Source organism: Nelumbo lutea, chromosome 5, assembly GCF_056320005.1.
Source record: "Nelumbo lutea isolate HS-2025 chromosome 5, American lotus-T2T, whole genome shotgun sequence".
Taxonomy (NCBI): Eukaryota; Viridiplantae; Streptophyta; class Magnoliopsida; order Proteales; family Nelumbonaceae; genus Nelumbo; species Nelumbo lutea.
Window position 1 is genome coordinate 16,961,851 of NC_142688.1, and position 24,778 is coordinate 16,986,628.

General features: G+C 38.1%; 1 protein-coding gene and 1 pseudogene across 2 annotated transcripts; one reads left to right on the forward strand and one right to left on the reverse strand.

Annotated features, from left to right (window-relative positions):
* The first annotated feature begins 13,778 nt into the window (after positions 1 to 13,778).
* Positions 13,779 to 15,552, forward strand: LOC148850640 (GDSL esterase/lipase At2g30220-like). Its single transcript, XM_088947623.1, has 3 exons — positions 13,779 to 14,540; positions 14,840 to 15,104; positions 15,260 to 15,552. Exons 1-3 carry the CDS (start codon positions 13,926 to 13,928, stop codon positions 15,448 to 15,450), a joined length of 1,071 nt encoding a protein of 356 aa, XP_088803749.1. The 5' UTR covers positions 13,779 to 13,925; the 3' UTR covers positions 15,451 to 15,552.
* A 5,953-nt stretch (positions 15,553 to 21,505) lies between these two features.
* Positions 21,506 to 23,921, reverse strand: LOC148850641 (aspartyl protease AED3 pseudogene; annotated as a pseudogene). Its single transcript, XR_016099128.1, has one exon. The product of XR_016099128.1 is annotated as an aspartyl protease AED3 pseudogene (transcript).
* Between the last annotated feature and the right edge of the window lie 857 nt (positions 23,922 to 24,778).

The window sequence follows — 24,778 nt, forward strand, 5'->3', positions numbered from 1 at the left end:
ATTAGAGATATGACTAATTCTTTTTATTTTTATTTGTATTATATATTTAATGTATTTTATTATTTAATTATGGTATTATTTATTGATCCATTTGACCCCATATAGTAGAATTGCTTACCCCACCACCAGGAGGGAAGAAAATGGTTTTGTTTTTAAATTCCTTTTTTTTAATATTTATTTTTATACTTTATTAAAATTAATGTTATGGATTTAGTTAGTAGAATTTAATGATGAGAAAAAATATCTTAAACATAGGATTTAATGAGAGAATATACCTTATATATGAGATTTAATGAATGAAACTAGGAAAATAGTTTTATTTTCAATTAGTTTTAAATTTTAAATTCCATTTCCATCATTAATAAAATCATTTTTTATTTATCATACTTATTCTTATTTAATATGCCAAATATATGGTGTTAATTCCCATTTTTTAATTTATATATATATATATATATATATATATATATTGCATTTTATCTATTTTTGAATTTTATTATTTAATTGCGATAACATGGATTGTTCCATTTGACCCAAAATGATTTAATTTCTTACCACCACATAGATGAAAACACTTTTTTCAAGGTATATTTTAAATGTATAAGTTTTCATGTTATTAAAATTATTAATTTATTATATATGGATTTAGTAAATAGAATTTAATGATGAGAAGAAACAAAAATGCCCTAAAGTAATGATTCAATGAAAGTGAATGCAAGTCAATACCTTAAGTGTTGGATTTAATGAGAGGGAGTTGAATGCATTGAATATCTTAAAATTACATATTTTCAAGTCATTTAATATCAATAACCAATTACCCTATTTGCTCTCTTTTTTATCAATAAGGCTCCACTTGGAAGGAGTACAAATACAAATATGTAGGGCACAAAACCTTTATATTTTTGTATTATTTTGTATAGATTTGTACTGTACATATTTGTATTTCTACCCCTTCCAAACTGAGCCTAAATTTAAATATCGAGGGATAAATTTTGTTCTCAAAAAATTCCTAAAATATTGTTGAGGCTATTTGTAATTTTTAAAGTATATATATATAGTAATTTCTTTTTAAGCTTAATTCTTTTGAAGCGATCAACTAAACCAAAAACCAATACAATCCATAGGGGAGGAGCTAGAGGGACCCAGGGGAGCCATGCCCCCCTGGTTCAGAAAATCCCCACTGTAATACAACTTTGCATGTAAATTTTCCCCTCCCCCAACTCTCCATCACAATGGTTGGTCCCTCTATGGACCCATCCATACTTCATTTATGTTTTGGCCTCCCTTATAACAATTTCTTGCCTCTGCCTCTGACTATCCAAGTTGACTGATTTTCATCAATGGTCGATTTGTTTTGGATGACCAACTCCCAACCCAAATAGATCAATTCGATTGGCCAAACCCCCTATAACCAAATCGGACTGACCCATGAACACTCCTATTGGGAGGGTTTTGATTGAGCTGCATTGACAGACAACTTCTAAGAAACAACCAGCTTCAGTTGATTTTTCAGATCGTAGAAGCCTATTATTGGCTTTCTAAATGTTTCACCAAGCATGGCTTTATGCTTTCAATATGGGGCCTACACCTTGCAATGCCAACATGTCACAGGGGTAGTTCTACAGCAGAAGAACCCGTGTGGCGTCCTGGCCAAGGCAGGCCAAAACAAGCCTTTATAACGCATAGAGGCTAGGAGTTGCCCGATGGGATGGCTCCACCAAAGTCAGTAGCACTGGATCATGACCTCAAGTCCAATGGCCGGGGCACTCTCCTGGCTTAGACCGGTCCATGGGAGGCGCCGCTTACGTGCTAAAGGGGGACAACCATAATGGAAGGCGACCATGCACCGATGAGGTGACTTGGCACCGATGTGATGGGTCTCCTGTAAGCCGATGATGACAGGCACCTGTGTGCCATGATGATAGGCAACCGCTTGGGCCAGAACACACCCGTGCGCCAAGGGCAACGGGGTAGCTCACTCAGCTTGGGCAAGAGACTGGCGTGGTGAAGGGACGTGCTTGAGCCAAGCCCGCATGCCAAGCCTCCCTTGAGTATCGGCAGCGCAGTGCCGATCCAACACTGTCCCCATGAGCAAGTGTGCGCCCATGAGGAACCCTGCTAGCCATGCTAGCCGTTAACCAGGGCCGCCCCGCAAGGGGATGATGGTCTAGGAGTGCCAAGGTTAGGCACCCAAGGAGGTCGACCACCCCTCCTCAAAGAGTACGTTAAGCTTTTGGTGGTTTGCCTGAAGATGTCATCACTTCTCCCAAAAATCTTATAGGCAAAAATGACGGGCATGTCCCTAACGTAAGCCTGCCAAGCGTAGGCAAGGCTAAGCCAGTGTCAGACCGTCACAGGCTCCCCCACTCAATCCATTGTCGACCTCGACAATGGTCTTCATGTGAATGCGCGTCTGTGTCTCGCACCATCCACTTCTCCACCAGTTCCTGGGCTCACCTGGTCAACCACGGTCTTGCCTATGCTGGTGTCCATTTATGGGGATGGAACCGTTTCACCATTGCCAGCTTACCTGGACTTCACCCCTCCAATGTTGAGATTACTCAAACTGTGCAATGGCTATGCCATTGATTTGTGAAAGAAGGGCCCTCGAAGAAATGTGTGTGGTGCTTCGCGGAGGTCCGCCCCATGTATCATCTTACCTCAAGGCTCAACCGTCTTCTTGGTAGCTTTTCAGTGATGCTACTGAACACGCTGATAGGTCTACTCCTCCTGTTGGCGATGACCTGGGTACCCTTTCACCATGCTGGCCTGTAGACTTCACCTCGCCCTGTGCGGGTTACTCAAACCTAGCCATGGCTTATGCTTTCCTGGCCCTTGAAACTACGCTTCGCCTCGCCGACTTGGGCTACATCTTCACTCCGAGGGGGCCCACTGCTGCTGCCTCAAGGAGACCTGACCGCAATCTGTGCGAGTGTGGCAACTTTTACCCATGAGTTGCCGAACATGCAATCGCCTTGTGATGAGCTTCAACTGCTGCAAGTGTTCAACCAGAAAACTAAGCATGTCCACCTGAAACTTTGTCAGTGTAAGGCCGCCATGCTCCAACGGCCAGCGTAACCATATTCCTAACAAGGCCCACGCGTCTGCCCCCGCATGAGGACAACAACCAATGCGTCTGCACCCGCAAGGGAAGCTGTTTTAGGGTCATTGGAATGGGAACGCGAACAATGAATGGCCTCTTGCTAGGCCTGATAAGCAATCTGTTGCTCAAACAATGTACCCAGATTCCTATTAAGGCTCACGTGTCTGCCCCCGCATGAGGACAACAACCAATGCGTCTGCCCTCGCAAGGGAAGTTGTTTTAGTGTCATTGGAATGGGGACATGAACATTGAAATGGCCTCTTGCCAGGCCTGATTTGAATTCCGCTCGATCCTGGGTGGAAGTGCCTAAGGACCGCACCCCACAAAATGATGCTTGTCGAAATGACCGCTTCAACTGGCTCTGGGCTAATCTGCTGAAAACCAACTGCGACTGCAATTAGCCAACTTGCTTTGATACCAACTGTCAGGGGGTAGTTCTACAGCGAAAGAACCCGTGCGGTGCGGCGTCCTGGCCAAGGCAGGCCAGAACAAGCCTTTATAACGCATAGAGGCTAGGAGTTGCCCGATGGGATGGCTCCACCAAAGTCAGTAGCATTGGATCATGACCTCAAGTCTAATGGCCAAGGCACTCTCCTGGCTTAGACCGGTCCATGGGAGGCGCCGCTTACGTGCTAAAGGGAGATAACCATAATGGAAGGCGACCATGTGCCGATGAGGTGACTTGGCACCGATGTGATGGGTTTCTTGTAAGCCGATGATGACAGGCACCTGTGTGCCATGATGATAGGCAACCGCTTGGGCCAGAACATACCCGTGCGCCAAGGGCAATGGGGTAGCTCACTCAGCTTGGGCAAAGGACTGGCGTGGTGAAGGGACGTGCTTGAGCCAAGCCCGCATGCCAAGCCTCCCTTGAGTATCGGCAGCGCAGTGCCGGTCCAACACTGTCCCCATGAGCAAGTGTGCGCCCATGAGGAACCCTGGTAGCCATGCTAGCCGTTAACCAGGGCCGCCCCGCAAGGGGATGATGGTCTAGGAGTGCCAAGGTTAGGCACCCAAGGAGGTCGACCACCCCTCCTCAAAGAGTACGTTAAGCTTTTGGTGGTTTGCCTGAAGATGACATCAATTCTTCCAAAAATCTTACAGGTGAAAATGATGGGCATGTCCCTAACGTAAGCCTGCCAAGCGTAAACAAGAAGCCTGTGTCAGACCATCACAAGCAGGCAGCAGCCCTGCACAAAAACCATCCCAAACGGATAGCAAAGCTTATCGTCACTTTGTTTGCAACAAAGGGATCCATGGCCTCTATTCACGTAGCACTAGAAATTCTCCTAAACTACTTGGATAAGAACAGTGAACCACTTATTTAATTTTCTAAACGTATAGTTGAGATGAGCTATTAAAAGTGTTCTCCATGAAGTTGGAGGGGACCCCAATAGTCCTTTCCCCTTCAAGTAACAAATTCTGCCATCTCTATTAATTAGGAAAATGAGAAGGAAGTTAGTCTAGATCATGATAGTAATTGATGACATATTGATTGATTATATATCCATAGTGGACAAATGAATAGAGAAACATTGGGGTGCAAATAGATGGGATCATGATCCGATCCTATTTTGTTGGATTCGGATATCTCTATTTTGGATTTTTGGATAATTTGATCAGATTCAGATTACCTTCATCCGATTTGAATCAGTCTGATATATATATCTATATCTATATATATATATATATATATAAACTTTTTATATTATTTATTTATTTTTTTATAAAAAACATGTACATATATGATAAAAATAGTTGAAAAAATGTTTGTATTTTTATTTTTCTTTATTTAAACTGTTATATTTTCTTTTCCTTTTAATAATTTATTATTATTTTTAAATGAAATTGGTTCAAGTCAGATTCGAATATCCAACATCCTTATCGGATTTGAATTCAAGTAAGTATTTATGAAATCCAATCAGATATTTGGATCAGATTCAAATATACACTGATTTAAATCCAATCTGATTTATTTGCATCCCTAGAAAACAAATGAATACATTGTTTGCGTAGATTAGAGGTAGGATTTGCTTATTACACTTGGAAATAAACAATCTATTCATTTGTTTCCCTATTAAACAACCTAGCCATCAATCCCATCTGGCCCACTTCCATCGCCATAAATCAGGAAAATCTTTGGCTGTTTGGAAAAAAATAGCCCAACTGTTTTCAGCTAGTGTTTTGTTTTGAAAATATAATGTTTTCAAAAGTGATTCTTACCAAATGTTAAAAACACCTTTTGGCTCAAGCTTGTTTTACACAACCCACAACTTAAAAGCAAAAGTTTATTCAAACAGAGCCTTCGTTACAGTTAAGGAAACCCATCAAGAATGACCAGTGTTCCAATGTATTACTTATGAAGCACCTCCTTTCAATATTAATAAAACATCTATCTCTCCGAACAGCTTATTTCCATCCATGAACTAAAAATGTACTATTTTAAGTGATTAAATATTTAAATTACCTTAACATTTCAGTAATATGTAATGCAGTTAGATATGCCAGGTGCAATTAAAAGAATAAATGGGATTTCACACTGCTAACATAGAGCTTGATTTCAATGGAACATCTATTGTGTTCAGAAATGAAAACCTCCACCATACCTGAAAAGATTTGGTATTGTAATCAGAGATTACTGATATTTAATAACGTCAATATTTTTAGGAACTAAAAGAGAAATCCGGATCTCCTACCCACACATACCCAAATTAAAAATGACATCTTAAATTGGTTTAGGGTTTAGGTAATGATTCTGGATCTCCTGTCCACAAAAACTCTACCCATAACACACTACCTCTATGAATTGAGAATCTCTCTCCATGTATAATACTATGTAGGAGGATGAGATGTTTCTCATGTATTACTGCAATGTTATGTAGGTAGATGTGGGCATGAGATTCAGGCTTCTAGGTAAATGGCATGAAATAGCACAAGAAACATAAGTCAAAGTAGATGGATTTGGCTGGGTTGAAATCCATGCACAAGTTAGAAATATGGGTTATGATGGGTATTAGTGGTTGGTTGATGGGTTAGTCTTCAACCCACACACAATTAAGGTTAAAAATATCGATATACCCGGTACGCTGGTAGAAGCATATCGGGCAGTATCGATAACTTTTTTTTTAGTTTTTTTTAAATATAATTCAGAAATGCCAGTTTAAAGTCCGTCCACCCTCTGAAACAGTCAAAACCCCAAAACACCTCCTGTAGGGACACATTAGAAAGCCCTCGATACGATACATATACGGCCTGATATACGTATCTATATTTTGAACCTTGCACACAACCCAATCCACCAACGACCCAATAAGTACAATCTGAATCTCGATCTAATCCAATCCAGTAAGCCTTAATCCTAAGTCATCCAATTGGATTGGATAAAAAACCAAATAATTCAGACCTAATTAAGTATATAAGAGTATATTAGTGCAAGGCATTCAGAAACCCAGAACTTATTCTGCTTCTATCAGGCAATTGTGTCTCTACTCCCAAACAATTTCCACTTTGTCATGTAGCCATTGCAATATTACAGATTAATCTGAAACAAAAATCCTCAATTGAATTTGAGAAAAACAAGTTCACAACCTTTCCAAGTCTACCTATACAGGGCTATATTTTATGGCTCGCTCAAACCATAATTTTTAAAATCAAACTGGACTGGATGGTCAAACCAGAAAACCCAGGAATTGGTCACCTGATCGGTTTAGTTTTACCCCAAAACCACTTTTTAGCCGAAAACCATTGATTTATTCAGTAAATTGTTGATTCAGGCGGTCAAACCATTGATCTAGACAATGTTTTTGGCTGTTTTTTGTTTTTTTTTTTTTTACTTTTTTTTCTATCAAAACAGGCCATCCATTCGGACTGAAAGGTCAGACCGTTCGACCCAAAAACTGGATCCAGAACAATTCTCTATCCGGTCTGATTTTAAGAACCTTGACTCCAACTAAAATTTCAAATTAAAAAAAAAAAAGAAAAAGAAAAAAGGAGCAAGTATATTTCACTTTCATGTAAAATATGATGAACAAGAATGGATAAGCAGAGGGTCTACTTAATTATGGCAGGTCCCATGAACAGATTCAAGCGGTCCCTAAGTAGATCCTAGCACCACTAGACGAGGCCGCCACGTGTCATTCATTGCATCAGGAAGATGAATAGGGTGTGACCTCTGAAGAACTATCACCAGTGATTTATATGGACAATGTATCCATTTGGCTAGTAGTTAAGTGATTTATATGAACAGTGGAAGCAGAGAGCAAGTGTGTGGGTTTTCTCTGGCTCATGTGGTGCTGGTCGCTTCTTAAATTTGTGGGAGCCCATTCTCCTATTTCTTTTCATTCTTTTTTGTCTTCACAGATAAGCATTATCCCTCTAAGCAATTAGCAACTTATATCCATATCTACGTACTTCATCCAGACTTTCGAATTTGTGGTTCCTAATCTGCCAAATTTCTGAAGTTGAAAAATGAATGAAAACAACCTAATTTAGCTACGCTTGGTTCCACGTTTCCTATTTCTTTCCTCTCGTAAATCTTCTATCAAATCAAATTATGTAGCCCAGATGTTTGCAAGTGTTCCCGGTGAAGGAAAATGGAGTATTAATTGGCAAAACTTCCATTGACTTTCGATTTTACATGGTTGATCAGCCACACAAAAAACTGAATAAAAGAAAGGGAAAATTTTTTATTAATACCGCCTAGTGTTATTTTGGCCTCCGAACTTTAAAACATGATATATAATTTAATATATGAGATTTCAAAATGTGTCAATTTAGTATCTATTTAACCAGCGGTTAAGTGGCATTTGAAAAAAAACATAAATATCCTTCAAATGTCATCTAATTTTCTTTATTAACCATTAAAATGTACATAAAAAAATGAATAGTCCCAAATCCTTGCATTTTCTATTCAAGAAAGTTTGGGTCACCAGAATACCTACTGAAACGTAATCTCAACTTTCTTGAATAGAAGAAAAAAGGATTTGAGACCGTTCATTTTTTGTCAATGTTTGAAAGATTAATAAAAAATTAGATGACACTCAAAAGGTATTTATATCTTTTCAAATGCTACTTAATGACTGATTAACAATAAGCACTGGATTGGCACATTTTAAAGTTTCAAGATAAAATAATAATAAACCTAAAATATAGAATACTAATGGGGAATTTCCTCTAAAAAAATGATAACCCTTGTTTTTTTTTTCTTTTGTTTATTGGACGCCGGTTATATACTTAGGATGAGACTGAGATTAATCAGAATTGTTCAACCACCAGCCGAACCTGCGGATCGACCTGACCTTGGTGGTGCCTTTTCTAGTTCAACAACCGGGTTGAATTCAACAACAATGCACCGAATTTTACATGCATAAGCTGGTTGCGGTTGGAGAAGAAACTGGATATGGGAAATCCCAGAAGTCTCATTCAGTTAACGTTCTCACCAATGAGATATTAAGATCTCATGGGTCAAAGATTGACCTGATCAAGTGATCAAAGTAAACAACTCCTTGATTCCCATCTCTACACGTATCTTGATAGAGCACACGTAGCTCCCATCGCATGCAACAGAAGTTCGGACCCACCATTCATTTGAATTATCGTAAGAGACTTTTGTCTTCAGCTGATCCGCTCCTTGCACTGAAATCTCTCCTCTAGAACTTCTTACCAACGTTGAGTTTCGCTTTTGACGATGGCAACGTCTATGAACAAGAGAAGGTAAACTAACAACAACTTCCCTCAACTACATCTCATCATCAAATTCTCTTTTGGTTCTTCCAACTCCACCAACATTTTCAACTTTCTGTTCCCCCTGAAACTATAAATAGCAATTTCTGGTTTGTGGTTCCTCATCCCATAAAGCTTCTTCATCTCCTATATATCTATTCGAGGTTATCTGCTCTTCATCAACTCTCCTTTAATTCCTGTCTCCCTACAGCTCTCATGGCTGCTTCTAAGAATTGGTTCGCTCTATCTCTGATCATTGCGTTGGCAATGTCGAGCGTCAATTTGAGCGGTGCAGCTCGTCAACTGTTGGACACAACCCCACCACCCATGCCCACAGTCCCCACTATTCCATCTCTGCCTAAGCCCACATTACCTCCATTGCCAACATTGCCCAAGCCCACATTGCCACCACTGCCGACTACCCAATTGCCTCCTCTGCCTAAGCCCACATTGCCACCAATGCCCACCACCCAGTTGCCTCCTCTGCCAACAGTCCCAACCTTGCCAAATACCCAAATGCCTTCTTTGCCAAAGCCTACATTGCCACCACTGCCATCCATGCCTACAATCCCCACCGTTCCAAAGGTCACGTTGCCACCATTGCCAGCAACTCTACTTCCCACCATTCCGACCACCATCCCAACAATCCCTGTCCTCTCCCCACCACCTTCAACCACTAGCCCATGAGATGCTACTATGATCCATATATACTCTCAGTCATACTTTTGGGCATTGAAACATTTGTATAGAGGGTGATATAGCTGGATTCGGTTCATGCATTTTGGTTTTTGCTTGCTGCTGCCTGATCATGGAGGATCCCGGAGCTCATTCATCCATTAATTTTTATTGTATCGGCACCTTCTGTGACTGCTTTTCTCAGTGTGTGGTGTGTTTTTCTTACGATACGTTTGGCTGTTGATTTTTTATTTCTATCATTGTACTGCTACTTCTCTATATATAGTATACATTCTATGAGTTATTTCATCATACATTAAAAGTGTCATGGAGGTATTAGTTCTAACAAAATGATGGTCGCAATAGGGAGAGAAATAATTTCCCATGCGACCCCGATGAAATGTTTTAAATCAAACACCAATTTGTCATGGGGTTAATCGATCAGGCCTGAGTCGCTCAATTGGATTGAGTAAGGGACCAGATCCAGTAGGCACAACATAGGAAGTATATTCAGTGAGCAATTTATAAATATTTTAACAACTATTAAAAGTTGTCTTTAATCTTTTTCAAGGGTAGGTTGGAAGTATTTCAAGGGACAGGTGTCAAACAATTTTGGAAGTGTTCATTTAGCGTGCCTACGTGATCCGGACTCATTGACTAAGCCTAAAACGGATGCAAACATGCAAAACAAAGCAAAGAAAGGCAATAAGTTGGTGTGATGTTTTGCTTTTTTCTTTCAAACACTGGTGTATTCACATTTTATTGAGGGATTTCCGGATGCAGTCGTGGGAAATACAATCTCGATTAGTAGACCAAACAAATTATGTTTAACGTGTCCTGAGGGGATTAAGCACAAATTTAATGAAGGGATATCTTCGTACTTATATGTTTTTAGTCATAGAGAGATATTCCAAATGTACAGCTGCAAGGGACTGTGAGGACAATTTTTTGAGGATCAAATCCAAATTTTAGATAAAATATCGAAATATTCCCAATATACAGCTAGAAGGGGCTGTGAGGACCAAATCAGAATTCCAGGCAAACAGCCAAAATGATTCTACAGGTTGATTGTTTTGTCAGGCCCCTGGGCCCGGGAAGCCTAATTGCTGTTACTACACTATAAAAAACTAGCCGGAGCCCAGCCCATTGTCAACCCTACTCTTACTCTACGTGGTGTATGACTTGTTGGCTGTTGCCTCTGTGCCTCCACTCCAGGATTAGTGTAAAAAGGAAAAGAAAAAAAAAAATCAAAATAAGAAGCCAATTGTTATTATATTGCTTCTCCTTCTATCTATTGCCCTACATCTAGCCAATAGGGATAGTCCATCTCTCAAACTATGGCTGTGTGCCTCCACTCCAGGATTAGTGTAAAAAGGAAAAGAAAAAAAAAATCAAAATAAGAAGCCAATTGTTATTATTTGCTTCTCCTTCTATCTATTGCCTTACATCTAGCCAATAGGGATAGTCCATCTCTCAAACTATGGCTGTTCACGGGTCGGGTTGGGTTGGTTTATTGAGGTTTTTCCAACCAACCCAACCTGGTCGAGTTACCTGAGATGGAAACCGAAACCGACCCACTGTTAAACAAAATCGATCTAGTCAGTTTGAATCGGGTTGGGTCGGATTGGGTCAGTTTCGACTCTAAGTTCATCCATGCCCCTCATGGCCACCTAGTTTTCTGTAAATATATTTAAAACTGAAATATGTATTTTAGAAATACACACACACAATATATAAACAAAACTATACATACAAATATATTGGAATATATATTTTCTAGAAATATATATTTGACATATTTCATAATATATTTTTTTAGATATAGATATAGATACTGAAATTTGATGTAAAAAATGACACCTAATTCTATTAGAGAAAGAATACTAAAATTGGTAGGGGGACGGATCAAGTTAGAATATAAGTTATCAAGAAAATAGAAAGTCAAACTGTATTAGAGAAAGAATACTGAAATTTGTATGTTTCAAAAAACTTCTAATCTAAGTAAAAAAGGACACCTAGTTCTAATTGTAATTGGTTGCCTATTTGGTGTAAAAGACCATAAAAACAAGGATCCTTTGATTCTTTTTTTTTTTTTCCAAAAAAATTCCTTGTCTAGTTGTCTTACAATATTTGCCATTAATATCATTTCTAACTAGAAGACTAGAAATTAAGTTAAGTTGTAACTAGGATAGAGATAACTTAGTTAAGTAGGAACTAAGTAGAGTGTAACTACTAATTAGGAACTAACTACTAACCATTAAGTCGATTTGGTTCGGGTTAGTCGGTTTGATCAGATTAGGTCTTCTTATGAACAGCCCTATCCCAAACACAAAACCCCCCAATCCGAGAGCAGATATGCTACCAACATGATGTATAGGTGTACATACTATTTCGTACGGTAGAGAGAGGGGGAAATTAAAGTTTTTGGAATTTGAGGTGCAATATCTTTCGTGTATTGACTTATTCTAAACAATACCAAACGCCCTATAAATTAACCAGACAAATTAAAGTGGGTTGGGGTTGATTCAAATGTAAGCATCCATCTCAGTTTGATAATGGATCCCATACATTGTCGAGGTTGATGTGTGATACTGGAGCAAAATGATGGACCATTCTTATGGGGTACTTTGACCTAACAAGGAAAGTTTGGCAGATGGAAGAGACTAAACCTTTCCCCTATGTGTAGATTTTGTGGATGCCAATTGTGTTGTCATTAATTAGGTGTTGGGTCACATATATCTCTCTATTAAATTTCTACTATGACAATCCGAACCATGAAAATGATTTTTATATGGTCATCCAAATAACTTGTTTTATTTCACATGTTTGAGAAATAATATGGCCAGTTTGGACAGGCCATATTGTATGGGACACTCTATATTAATCATACTTATTTTTTTATCTGAAAGGTTGAACTCTTGGCCTACCACCAAACAGGAAAATAATTTCATTTTTAGGTTCATTTTAAATTTTGTACTCCATTTTCATTATAAAAAATAATTCTTGTTAATCACACTTATTTTTTTTAATATGACTAAAAAATATTAGAGATATGCCTAGATGTTTTCTATAAAATATCTATATTTTTTTCATTATTTTATTTACATTTTTATTTTTTAAATTTTATTATGTAATTATGACATCAAGGGTTGACACGTTTCACCTAATAGGTTAAACTATTAATCATCACCAAATAGGAAAACAATTTCATTTTTGGGTCAATTTTAAATTCTACATTTCATTTCCATCACCAATAAAAACAATTCTTGTTTATCACATTTATTTTTTCTTTAATATGATTAATATAAAATTATTTTTCTACTATTTTTTCTTATCAAAGAATCTTAGTGATTTTTGTATGTTTTTATCTTTTTTGAATTTTTATTTATTAAATTTTGACATCAAGGTTGGTACATTTGGCTCAAAAGGTTGAACTGTTGAATTGCCATCAAATAGGAAAAGAATTTCATTTTTGAGTTGGCTTTAAATTTTGTATTTCATTTCCATCATCAATAAAAATAGTCATTGCTTATAACACTTATTTTTCTTTAATATGGTTAAATATAAAATATTAGAGATGTACCCATTTTTTTCTATAATTTTTTTTTTATCTTTTGTATATATTTTTAAGTTTTATTATTTAATTATGACATCATAAGTTCACCCACTTGAACTGGATTGTTGATTTGCTTATCTACCACAGGGATAACGATTTGTTTGTAAAAAAAACATGGGTTTTATATTGTTAAAAGTATTGAATATAGAACTAAGTAGAACTTATTGGTGAGAAAAATAGTTTAAATATAAGACTCAAAAGTTAATACCATAAATATAAAATTTAATGAGAGGAATTGAATGTGGAAAGTAGTAGTTCAAATTTTTTGCACTCACAATTAGATAAGAACTAGATTCAAATATAGGGGTATAATAGTTAAAAATAGGATTCAATGAAAGATAAAAAGAGTTAATAACTTAAATGTAAGACTTAATGATGGTAAATTTAATGAAGTGAAAAGTAGAAGCTCAAACTAAAATTTTATATTTTTTGCCCTCTATTAAAAATGGATCAAATTAAAAAATAAGGCTACTTTGGTAAAATAAAATTAATAGATATAAGCATAGATTATTGAATTGAAAAGGAAGAAACCAAAATTCGACATTTCCAGCCATAGAAGAAATTAAACACCACGTAAAGGTAACTTACAATTCATAGGCTACAAAACCCTAAACCCAAGAAAAACATTGATAAGGAAGGACGGTCTTCAATCTTTCTAAGAAACAATCTTTCCATTCTAGCTAGCTTGTTCCATTAGTAGCTAAGAAAAAACCTGCCTTTCGAGTTATGAAAGATAAGTGGAAAAGCAAGCTGCTTCACCCATTACACCCCCATCATAACTCAGCAATATTCAGTAATTCATCTTAAACCATGACCATGGCGTCCACCGTTCCATTCTTCTTCTTCGTCGTCATCTTTATCTTCTGTACTTTCTGCAATGCCTCGACCCAGTTCAAATTCCCTGCGCTTCTTGCATTTGGTGATTCGACAGTGGACACAGGCAATAACAACTTCATCAAAACGTTGGTTAAGAGTAATCACTATCCCTACGGCCGAGAATTCCCTGATCAGGTAGCCACTGGGAGGTTTTCTGATGGAAGACTGGTCCCAGATTTACTAGTCTCTGCGCTGGGAATCAAGGAGTTTCTTCCTGCTTTCCTGGACCCACGTCTACCAGACAGCGAACTCCCTACGGGTGTTTCGTTTGCATCCGCTGGATCAGGATATGATGATCTTACCGCAGCAGAATCGGAGGTCATTCCGGTGTCGAAGCAACCAAAATACTTCAAGGAGTACATCAAGAGGCTCAAAACAGTTGTAGGGGAGCAAGAATCGATGAAAATCGTTGGTGAAGCGTTGGTTCTCATTAGTGCAGGAACCAACGATTTCATTTTAAACTTCTATGATTTACCCACCAGGAAGCTTCAGTTTAACACTACTGGCTACCAAGATTTTCTGCAACAAAAGCTACAAGCCTTGGTTAAGGTCTCTCTCTTTCTCTCTCCCTCTCTTCTTTACGTGTTCAGTACCTCTATTCGTTTGAAGTTCATCAGTTTCATTGATTTGCAATAGTAAAAATGCGTGATGGTACAAATGAGATCGAAGAATGCAAACCAACAAAATAGGGAGAAGCTGAAACGATAAGAAATCATATTTTGCACTGCAAAATCTAAACGATAAGAAATCTAAACAATGCAGTTAGAGCCCTCAGCCCATGTTTGCGCCATTATAAGTACTAATTGATCTTCCTTTTGATTGGGATTCGTTGCCGTGTGACTGCGTAGGAGCTGCACGATATGGGGTGTCGCAAATTTCTCATAGGTAGCCTTCCTCCAATAGGTTGCATACCACTCCAGATAACGTCCAGATTCAGTACAGACCCGATTGCGAGGAGATGCGTGGATAACCAGAATTGGGACTCTCGTGTTTACAATTCCAAGCTGGAGAAATTGAGTCAAGAATTACAGTCGTCGCTTCAGGGCAGCAAAGTGGTCATGGCTGACATATATGAGCCACTGATGGATCTTGTTAGCAATCCACGAAAATACGGTAGGTCCAAATAAAATGGTAAAAGTAAAAGTAATTAAACTCTTTAGAGTTGGACTGGACTGGACTCTGGAGTAGTTCATATTTATTTCGACTACGTAATATTCAATTTCAATGAATAATGTGATGAAGCAAAGTGTTGTGGGTGGACGTTGCAGGTTTTGTGGAAACGAAAAGGGGTTGCTGCGGAACGGGTTTTTTAGAAATGGGACCACTTTGTAACGCGCTCACTCAACCATGTGAAAACGCTAGCCAGTACCTGTTCTGGGATGCCGTTCATCCAGGGGAGGTAGCAAGCGCATATTTCACTCACTACATCCTAAAATATATCCTCCCCAAACTGCTGTAGAAGGGCTGTATGTCCTTATTTGATTAGATTGGACTCTCTGCACATTAATTTATGTTTTATTGCTATTATTACACCATGCTACAGTAGTAGTGTAGCTTAAAAATAATAACACTGTTTTTTGGCTCTTTTGCTTTTTTTGCTTTAAATGATAGATAGAAGTATTCATCGAGGGTGCGATTTTAGAGTTCGGATTTGCTTATCACAAAGCAATGTTTTCAAATCCGGACCGGAAAATAAGAAACTGGTCATTTGACTGGTTCCATTTTAGTTTAGAAGCGTTTTTTGGGCCAAAAATCATTGATTTGGTCAGTGAATCATTGACCCAAGCGGTCAAACTGTCAATCATTTGATTCAGGCAACAGTTTTTGATCATTTTATTATTTTATTTTTTGTCAGAATGGGGCCTTTATTCGGTTTGAACGGTTAGACTATTTGACCCGGGAATTGGACCCTAGAACGGCTCCATGTCCAATTTGGTTTTAAAAACCTTGTCACAAAGTGCTACTCACACCAACCTCACATAACTTGGAACCTCACATTTGAAACTTCTCCATTCTTGTTAGTTATCAATTATCATATATGGGGAGATTGTTCCCATATAACATGCTGCGAGGTTGGTGTGAGGCATGCTTTATAGGAAAAAAAATCTGAACTCATGTTGAGTTTGGATCTATTCCTCACAAAGAGCACTCCACACACTAACCACACATAACTTGGAGTTGCACATCTGAGGCCCTGTTTGGTTCATGTGAATAGGGGTCTGGAATCGGATCGGAATGGGCTATTCCAATTTCAACTGTTTGGTTGGATGGAATTGAAATTATTTCCCTCATTTGAGGGAATGGCCATTCCCTGTCTCCCTAACCCTCCCTTGGGAATAAAATCTCATTCCTGCTGATTTTAATTTCCATTTCCATTCCTATCTAAACTAAACAGATTATGGGAATAGACCACTCTGATTCCAATTCCGAATGATTTTGGTTCTGATTTTGATTCCGGTTCTATTCCAATTCTGAATAGACCACTCTGATTTCAATTCCGTTCATAGGAAGCAAATCCGAAATAATGATTGATTTGACTTTCATATAAAATAAGAGGAAACAGAAAGTTGAGTGAAATTCCTCACGAACCTTCCCTTAACTTTGTTTCTCTTTTGTTTTATATCAAACCAAAAACCGCCTAAAGGGTGCATACCTGGTTTGGATCTCATAAATTGTCTTTAGGTAAGCGTCTTACTTGGGCCAAGTTGGTTTGAGCCTTAATTGACCAAGCCCATGTTATTGCCCATAACGATACTGATTTAGAAATCTTGGTAAGGCCCTGGGCTAAAATCATGGTTGAATTTTGAAATTGTTCCATTGAGTCTAGGCCCACCTCGATGGAATGCAACACACACTAACATTTGATATATAAATATTTATTTGAAGTAAAAGCTTAAGCTTCGCAACTTTATATGAGGCTTAAGCCCTTGTTAGAATGAGGTGAAGAGGTGAAAAAGGTGTAAGATTCAAGTATCAATAATTATTTATTGATATATTATGTATTTTCATAGTTTAAAATATATGAACAAATATTTTAATAATTATGAGCCAAATAAAAAAAGTAAAATTGAAAAATTAATATGGCAAATCAAGTTCTATCAGTTTCTCATAGTGTTTAAGAGAGTTCAATGCAAGAAGAAGAAAACTCAAGTGGGGTTTTTCCCTAGTTGTTCTAAATCTATCATCCCAAAATTATTATTTTTCTCATTTCTTTAACTAATGAATTTATTTTCTTTTTATTGATTTGTTTTGCATAGATCAAATCAATTAAATTGTTTCCTATTTTCTAAGTTGGCCATTTGAAGAATTTGAGAACTTTACATTTTGAAAAATGAAAGTGTAAATCGTTTATAATTATTAGATGATTTGTCATTATTTTATTTAATACTTAAAAGCTATAATTTATTTTTTATAAAATTCTACATATGAATATTTGTATTTTATATCATTCTAACTTGGTATATTATATATTATTTTTATCATTTATAAACTTTAATTATTTTTTTTCTTAACTTTTGAGACTTACACCTCACAATACCTTGAGGCTTTATGCCTCACCTTTTTGGACCAGGAATTAGGCCTTTAAAGTTTACAGTTTTAAAACCTTGTATATATAGAAATATCTTTTTTTTTTTCTTTCTGATTTTGATAAACCAACAGATCGGACAGTGACTATCATGTCCAAATAAAGATACATGACGTGCCGGGTTCCAAGGGCCCAGGCCCACGACCTCAATTTATGGTGCCATAAGACCCATAACAAGCTCATTTCATTTCCTAGTGGTCAATTATGCAATTGAAACCCACCACTTCGGCAATGATACAATTCGTACTTAGGCCCACGTGACCAAGACAATGACTCCTCCTCGTGCCACTCTCCTTCCAACTGACCTCGCATTATCTCGTTTATATCTCTCCATGTGACGAAAGGAACAAGGATTGTCCCGGTGAAGTAAGTGGGTTTCTATTTTCATGTTTGGCTTGTTGGAAAAAAAGGTAAATTAGAAAACAAAATGTTGAAAAGGGATTTCAGTTTACAAAAGGGTCGTTGGCCAATGTGGATGAAGAAGACAGGATACATTCTCAAAGAACTAAATTAGCGTGACAATGTTTAATATTTTTAATTATAAAGCATAGCATTAACACTATCAGACCAAATTACCAATTGGGCTACTTTATATTTGCATTCTATATATTTGTATTTATACTCCTTCCAAACTGAGCTTTAAACAAAATCAACGATGCATTTATATACCGTATAACAAAAGACATGACTGATTAACGTGATAATAAATACATTTTATTAAACATAAAAACTTTAGCATAATTGATTAAGACTGGATTTAAAGTGCAATGACCATAGTTGAACTCTAATATTTATTTTGATATATGTATATGTGGTTTCATCATCTGAAAAATATAATTCAAGAAAAAAAGAATGTCAATTGTTAAAAACTTTAGACATGTAATTTTTCAAGGATATAGAAATATTCATACAAACTTGGCTATAATCAGCCTTTGGAATAAGGAAAAAAAAAAAAAATTATTGTTTCATGTATTTCAGTTGGTACCCCGTCCATGACAAGTCACCTCACCTGCTGACTTTTCAGTTAGCCCCACGTGACTCTCACGTGTGTTATGAATGATTCCTATTTACGACGATAAATTATCTTATAAACAGCAAGTAATGACAGAGATCGACTTCTATCGAGGCAAAATGTGTGCCCACACTGTTTTAAGAGGAACATTTCGCATGAAATAAATCACACAAGTACAAGATATTCTGAATGAGAGGCAGTAAAATTTGCTTGAATGGGCTTTGTCATGATTGAAGCAGAATTAGTAAGATAAGTAACTAATTTCATTTCACCTTAAAGTTGCTGTTTGATAAAAAATTATTAATTTAGTTAATGATTCATTGATTTAGACAATCCAATCATCAACCCAGACAACGGTTTTTGACTATTTTTAGGCAATAGTTTTGTAGGTAGAATTTCCTCAAAGAATGAAAATGAGCAAAATAGGACATGATTATTTTTTATGATGCAGGCTACCTCAATTTTTGTATTATAAGCTGATTTTTTTATTCTAAAAAGAATGTGGTACATGACAAAAAATTTATAACCAAACGCTAATGTTATTCATTCTTATCCAAAATGAGCAAGATTTAAAAAAATAAGAACCAAAACAGTGAATCAAAAATGGCCTTACTCCTGAATAGAAATGGCTCCACGGCCCACCTAACATGTACACTTTCCAACATATTACTCATCATCAGATCCATTAATGGATGCAGGCAGAAATCTTACATGGAACAATTTTCAAAGAAACAGCTTGTGTAGTCAGATAAGACAGCCTACGGGAGAAATTTTATGCGAACCACTTAAGCAGAAATCTTCAACTTGGCGTCATGGTTGAAGTGTTGGTAGCTTTGCCCTTTATCATAAAATGGCCGCCAGCGCCAGTTCAACGCCATGGCCCATGGAGAATTCCTTGTAACGGAGATCAGACCTGTCCGTAGGCCGGGCCAGGCTTTGTTTATTTATTATTCAAGCCCAAACCCATTTTAGATAAGGTTTATTTGAGAAAGTCCGAGCTCAAATCCATACACCTAAAACTTTGTCTAGATTGATAAAAAAATGAATTAGGCTATCGGGCCCATGAAACCACTTTTTACATCAATGTTCCTAGTAGTTTTAAAGAAAATATATATATGTATATATATATGTATACATATATTGGATTATGTTCACAACACCACCCATTTAATTTCCCATTTTTGAAGGCAAATTTGATACAAACACTGCCAGAGAAGGCTTCAATGGTATCAAACATGCCCTTTTTGGTTATGGCACGAGTTTCAGCCCAAAATCTCTGGCTCCATGATCAACAGAAATCCTTCTTTATAGGGCTTTAAATGGTATCCGATTATCCAAATTTGAATTCAGATTCAAAGGGTGATCTGATTTCAATCCACTTATAATTGGATCAAATATGGATCCAGCCCTATTCAATCAAATAAAATCCAATTCGATTCAATTAAAACATATATGCTTATATATCCTTAAAGCTTCTATTATAACTAATAAAGTTGGTTTGGATGTTGCATTTTCATTAAATTGTCATAGGTTGGAGTTTCATACAAGTAATTTTTAATTTATTGTATCATAAAATATAATATTAAAATCATTTTAGTATATTTTATAAATAAAATATAATACTTTGATTATCTTTAGTCTAATTAATCCATTTATACAATTTAATATCCGATTATAATCCGAATTCAATTCAAATCCAGTAAATATCCAATAAACACGACTAAATTTGAATTTGAATATAAATAAATCAAAGTTAGTCCTACTTATTTGTAGATATTAATTTATAGAAAAAAGAGGTAAAAGCCATCGACAGCTAATATCTATCATTTAATGAAAGCTGAAATTAAAAAAAAAAAAAAGAGGGTATAGCGTTGTCAATGGCTGGAGAATGAAAGAACGAAATCAAATATACTTGTGGAATAAAGGGTATAGGGGTTATTGGTAATATTGACCAAATAATCGCCGATGGGCCAATCCAGAAGCATCCTATTTGATACATGGACTGGATCTGCAACTTGATGGGCTTGACAAAAGATAGAAGGCAGGAATAAGATTGCAAATTGAGCATTGAGCTAGGCCCGCTTTGATTTGTTTTGTTCAGCTTGGCTCAAGCCCATGAAGGATCAAGTGCATTTTATATATTTAGAGCCCATTTGGGACTCGGGAGAGATTTCGACAAATGCAACCTAAATGGGAACATAGGACCGCTGATTACAGTCTAATTCTAACTTCCCATTTATCTGATATTCATTTATGTTGAGTTGCACCACCTAATAAAAGCCTATATATACCAAAATCTAGCTTGACGAGATATAGGCGAAATTCATTCATAAAATGCTCGATCAAATTACAATGAGTAGGAAAAGTGAAAATACAACTGGAGAAATAGGCTGATGAACTTGTTGAGCAAAATGAACAATCATGAGTAAGTAGAGAGAATTGGTCTCTAACAGAAACCATTTCAGCAAATGTGGCTTTGAAAATAATGAAATTAGAAATGCTTCGGGGTCTTGTAGAAAATAAATTGAAATTCAAAAAGATTAGAAACCACTTTAGATAGCTGTCAGAATATTTGTAGAATGCTCATTTGAAGTGATTCCGCTAATGAAACATCTCTTGCACGTATGGTGACCGGATCATCTAGTATGTATTTGGTTCTGTTTACGTTTTTTCATTGGATATTTGTACTTTATTTGCTTGCAAAACTGAGAAAAATACTAATCACAGTCATTTATGACAATTAGGCATCACTAGCCACTAGGCACCACATCAGCATAACAGTGAAAAAAATGTTTAACTATTTGAGGAAGCTTTAAAAAATAACTTACTCAAAAGTTAAGCGTGCATACAAATTAAAATCACCTTTTTGATATTCTCAAATATGTATAGAAGAACATTAGAGGAAAACTGCTAAAATGACACATATATAACAGAGTTTATTGAATAAATACCCACATTTCAAAACACCCTCCTAGTCTCTCTATCAGACATGACAGCTTGGCAGAGAGAGCATTAGGGTGAGAAGAACAAATGGCAGCCACAGAAACACCACCTAGCAATGTTGTGGCTGTGTGGCTTTAAAGAAAAGGGAAAAACTAGAATGGGGCCTAGAAAAGAAGCATGTACATCACATGTGTCGAGGCATCGTGAAAAAAGTGTCCAAGATCTCAGACACGTTTTGTGAACCAGTCAACGTAGTCGGCTCATCTAAAAGTATGCATTTACTCATTTACCTACGGATAAATCCGTGATGGGAGAAAGATATGATATGAAAAGAATTTTGACCAATTAAAACCCATCCATTAATAAAACCCGTTATGCTACCAAGTTTATGATTCCACTTTGACACCACCCCTGTATATTATATATATAGTTTTAATTTTTTGAACCAAAATGGAAATATCTCTTTCCTCAATCCTCATAGGAGATACCAGAAATAAGATAGAAAAGATAAAAACTAAACAAGCACAACCCCTTGAAACGAAGAAAAAGAGACAGAGGAGAAGACTAGTTACAGAGCTCACGAGCAATTCCCAACCGAGAATTGGGGATATCGAACAGGATTCTAAGGTTCTGTTGCTGCAGGTTTGCTATGACGTTCAACACTGAGTTCACATTGCTGGGTGCTGCTGCCATGGCCAGACACGCCAGCGACCCGGCGCTGCTGTGTATCAATGTGTTCTCCGTCGGCAGTGTCAAGTCCATCTCCGTGAAATGGAACGTCATGGCCGGCGTTTGAGCTACGTATGTCGTCGTAAAACAAGTATCGAAAGCTCCCAACGAGGATATGGGCGCGTTTATTTGTTTACGGAACTCATCCCGAACTGCTGTATAGGCGGGCTGAACGAACCGAGTTATGACCGTACCCGAGTCAATTACGGTTCCAGCCCCGGTGTTTGGATCGAACGCTAGTAGTTCCGGTGCCACCGGGACCAGAACCCTACCCACGCTGATACCGGTGAGGTTGACATAGTATAGAGACGGCCTGTGCGGGTTACGTAGGAGAGGCGTGGTCCTGATGCTCCTGGGCTGACCCACTGGTCCGAGTTTCAACGAACCGGTGAAATAGTAAGACTTGAAACTCGGTAAACAGTAGGAGAAGACGCCCGAGTACAGTGAGCCGGCTTGCGAGAGCAAAGACATTGACCCACGCCCCAGGCCAAGTAACCCTTGAGGTGGGACTGACCCGCCGGAGACGGCGTTGATGCATCCGAATGCGTAATTGGGCAAAACGTCGAGCGCTAACCTAAGCGAGTCTTGCGAGAGAGTAGCCGAGAAGGAGGAGTCCCCGCCATAGGACTGGTTAAAGAGGCATGGGCTGGCAACGGCGGTCGGACAAGAGAGGCCTCGGACCTGAGCACATTGCAGCAGCTTGCAGTCCATGGATCCATACGTGGAAGATGTGTTGGGAGTGAAGACAGTGGAGGAGGAGCAGCCGGTGCAGCCGGAACATGGGACCCATGCGGCATCATTGCTGGTGTCCATGACCATGAACATGAGCTGACCCGGGGTGCCGATCTTGGCTCGGACGACGTAGTTTCCAATGTTGAACATTTGCTGGCCCGAAGCAACGGGAACCGATGTCGCCCTCTGCGCCACCAGACTGGACAGGTAGGCGACGCGCTCCGGGTCCTTGGAAGCCATATTGATGACCGTGTCGATCCATGACTCGCGCTTGGGTGAGGAGAAAGGCGAGCACTTGCCGTAGATGTGGAAAACAGAAAGCTCCGAGTCGGCCGACGGGGAAGAGGAAGAAGAACAGGGGTCGAAAGCGGCGTTGACTGTTGTTAAGACAAAGAGGGAAAGGAAGACGAACGCGGTAGAAATGGATAATGCCATGACTCGGAGGTGTGACTGGACCACAGCCCACGGCCCGAGTTTGAAGTTTAGAGTATTGGATTGGGATCTCAACTCTCCGAGGGAGAGAGACCCATGCAAAGGTTATTATATAAGCCTAGTAAGGGCGAATTTATGAAAAGCACCCTCAATTAATTTTACCCGCAAGTTAACGAGTTCTCCCTGTTTTCCTTGAAATAATCGATTTCAGTCCGTAACAGTGAGTCTGGGGTCCAGCAAGAACGTGGCACGTGATTAATGCACTTGATATTGATCGGGAAATGGCCACCGTGTCTCGCGATATATAATAAAGAAATCTCAACTTGCGATGGGGATAAAGCAAAATGGTACAAACACATGAGATGTTCCCAATACACGCTAGTGCGCGTTCTGTGGGGGCGCATATGTGAATTTTACAGTACAAAGATACAATATAGCCTTGCTATTTATTACTCAGGGATATTCTCCACAAAATAAAAGACAGAAGTATAGAAATAATGCTAGGCTGTTTGCATGAGAACATCTCCCGTGCTATTTATTACTCAGGGATATTCCCAATACAGGGTAAGATGTGACTATTTATTATCTCAATACAGGGGTAGGATGTGACTGTGAGGTCGGTATGAAGAGCACTCCAGCAGATCCCAATTTGATAGTTCCAAGTTTTGTCTGAGCAAAAAATGTCTCGTTCACTGTAAGTGTAAGATTCCTAAATCAAACATCCACATAACATACACCCGTGCTTTTGCAGAAAACAACGAAAACGCCAGTTTGTGGATCGGAACTCGGAAGTATCTGATTCGGTTAGTGTGAGAAAACGACATGGGTAAGTTGTTGATGGTCATTTGATTTTGATGAATGTTTCGGGAATCAGGATGGAGGAAAAGCAGAGGGAATCAGTAATCACCAAAACCAAACACAGAATAACCCCAAACCAAGCCTTGAAAGGCGAGAACTTTCAGTTTCAGCCTCGGGTCCAACTCCAATTCCATTTTCCAAGTACAAAGTACGAAGTACAAAGCAATCTGAATCAAAACCAATTTCTTAGATCAGGAAATGCTACGTTTGGAAAACAAATGAAGGCATTTCTGACAAGGATGAATGACCATTGGCCATCGCGGCATCGCCAATGTATTATTGTCTCGTGAACCATCATCTGAGTGTGTGACGCGTTGTCACTCGTTGGCTCTTTTGTCCCTTTATATTACAACTACGAACAGAAAATAATGTGGTCTGTCACGGGCTCATAATAAGACTTCACATGCTTGGGTCCCAAATGGAACACAAGTCTGCAGATTCCTACTTCCTATTCCATCATTTATTCAATACCCAGATCAAATTATAAGAAACTTT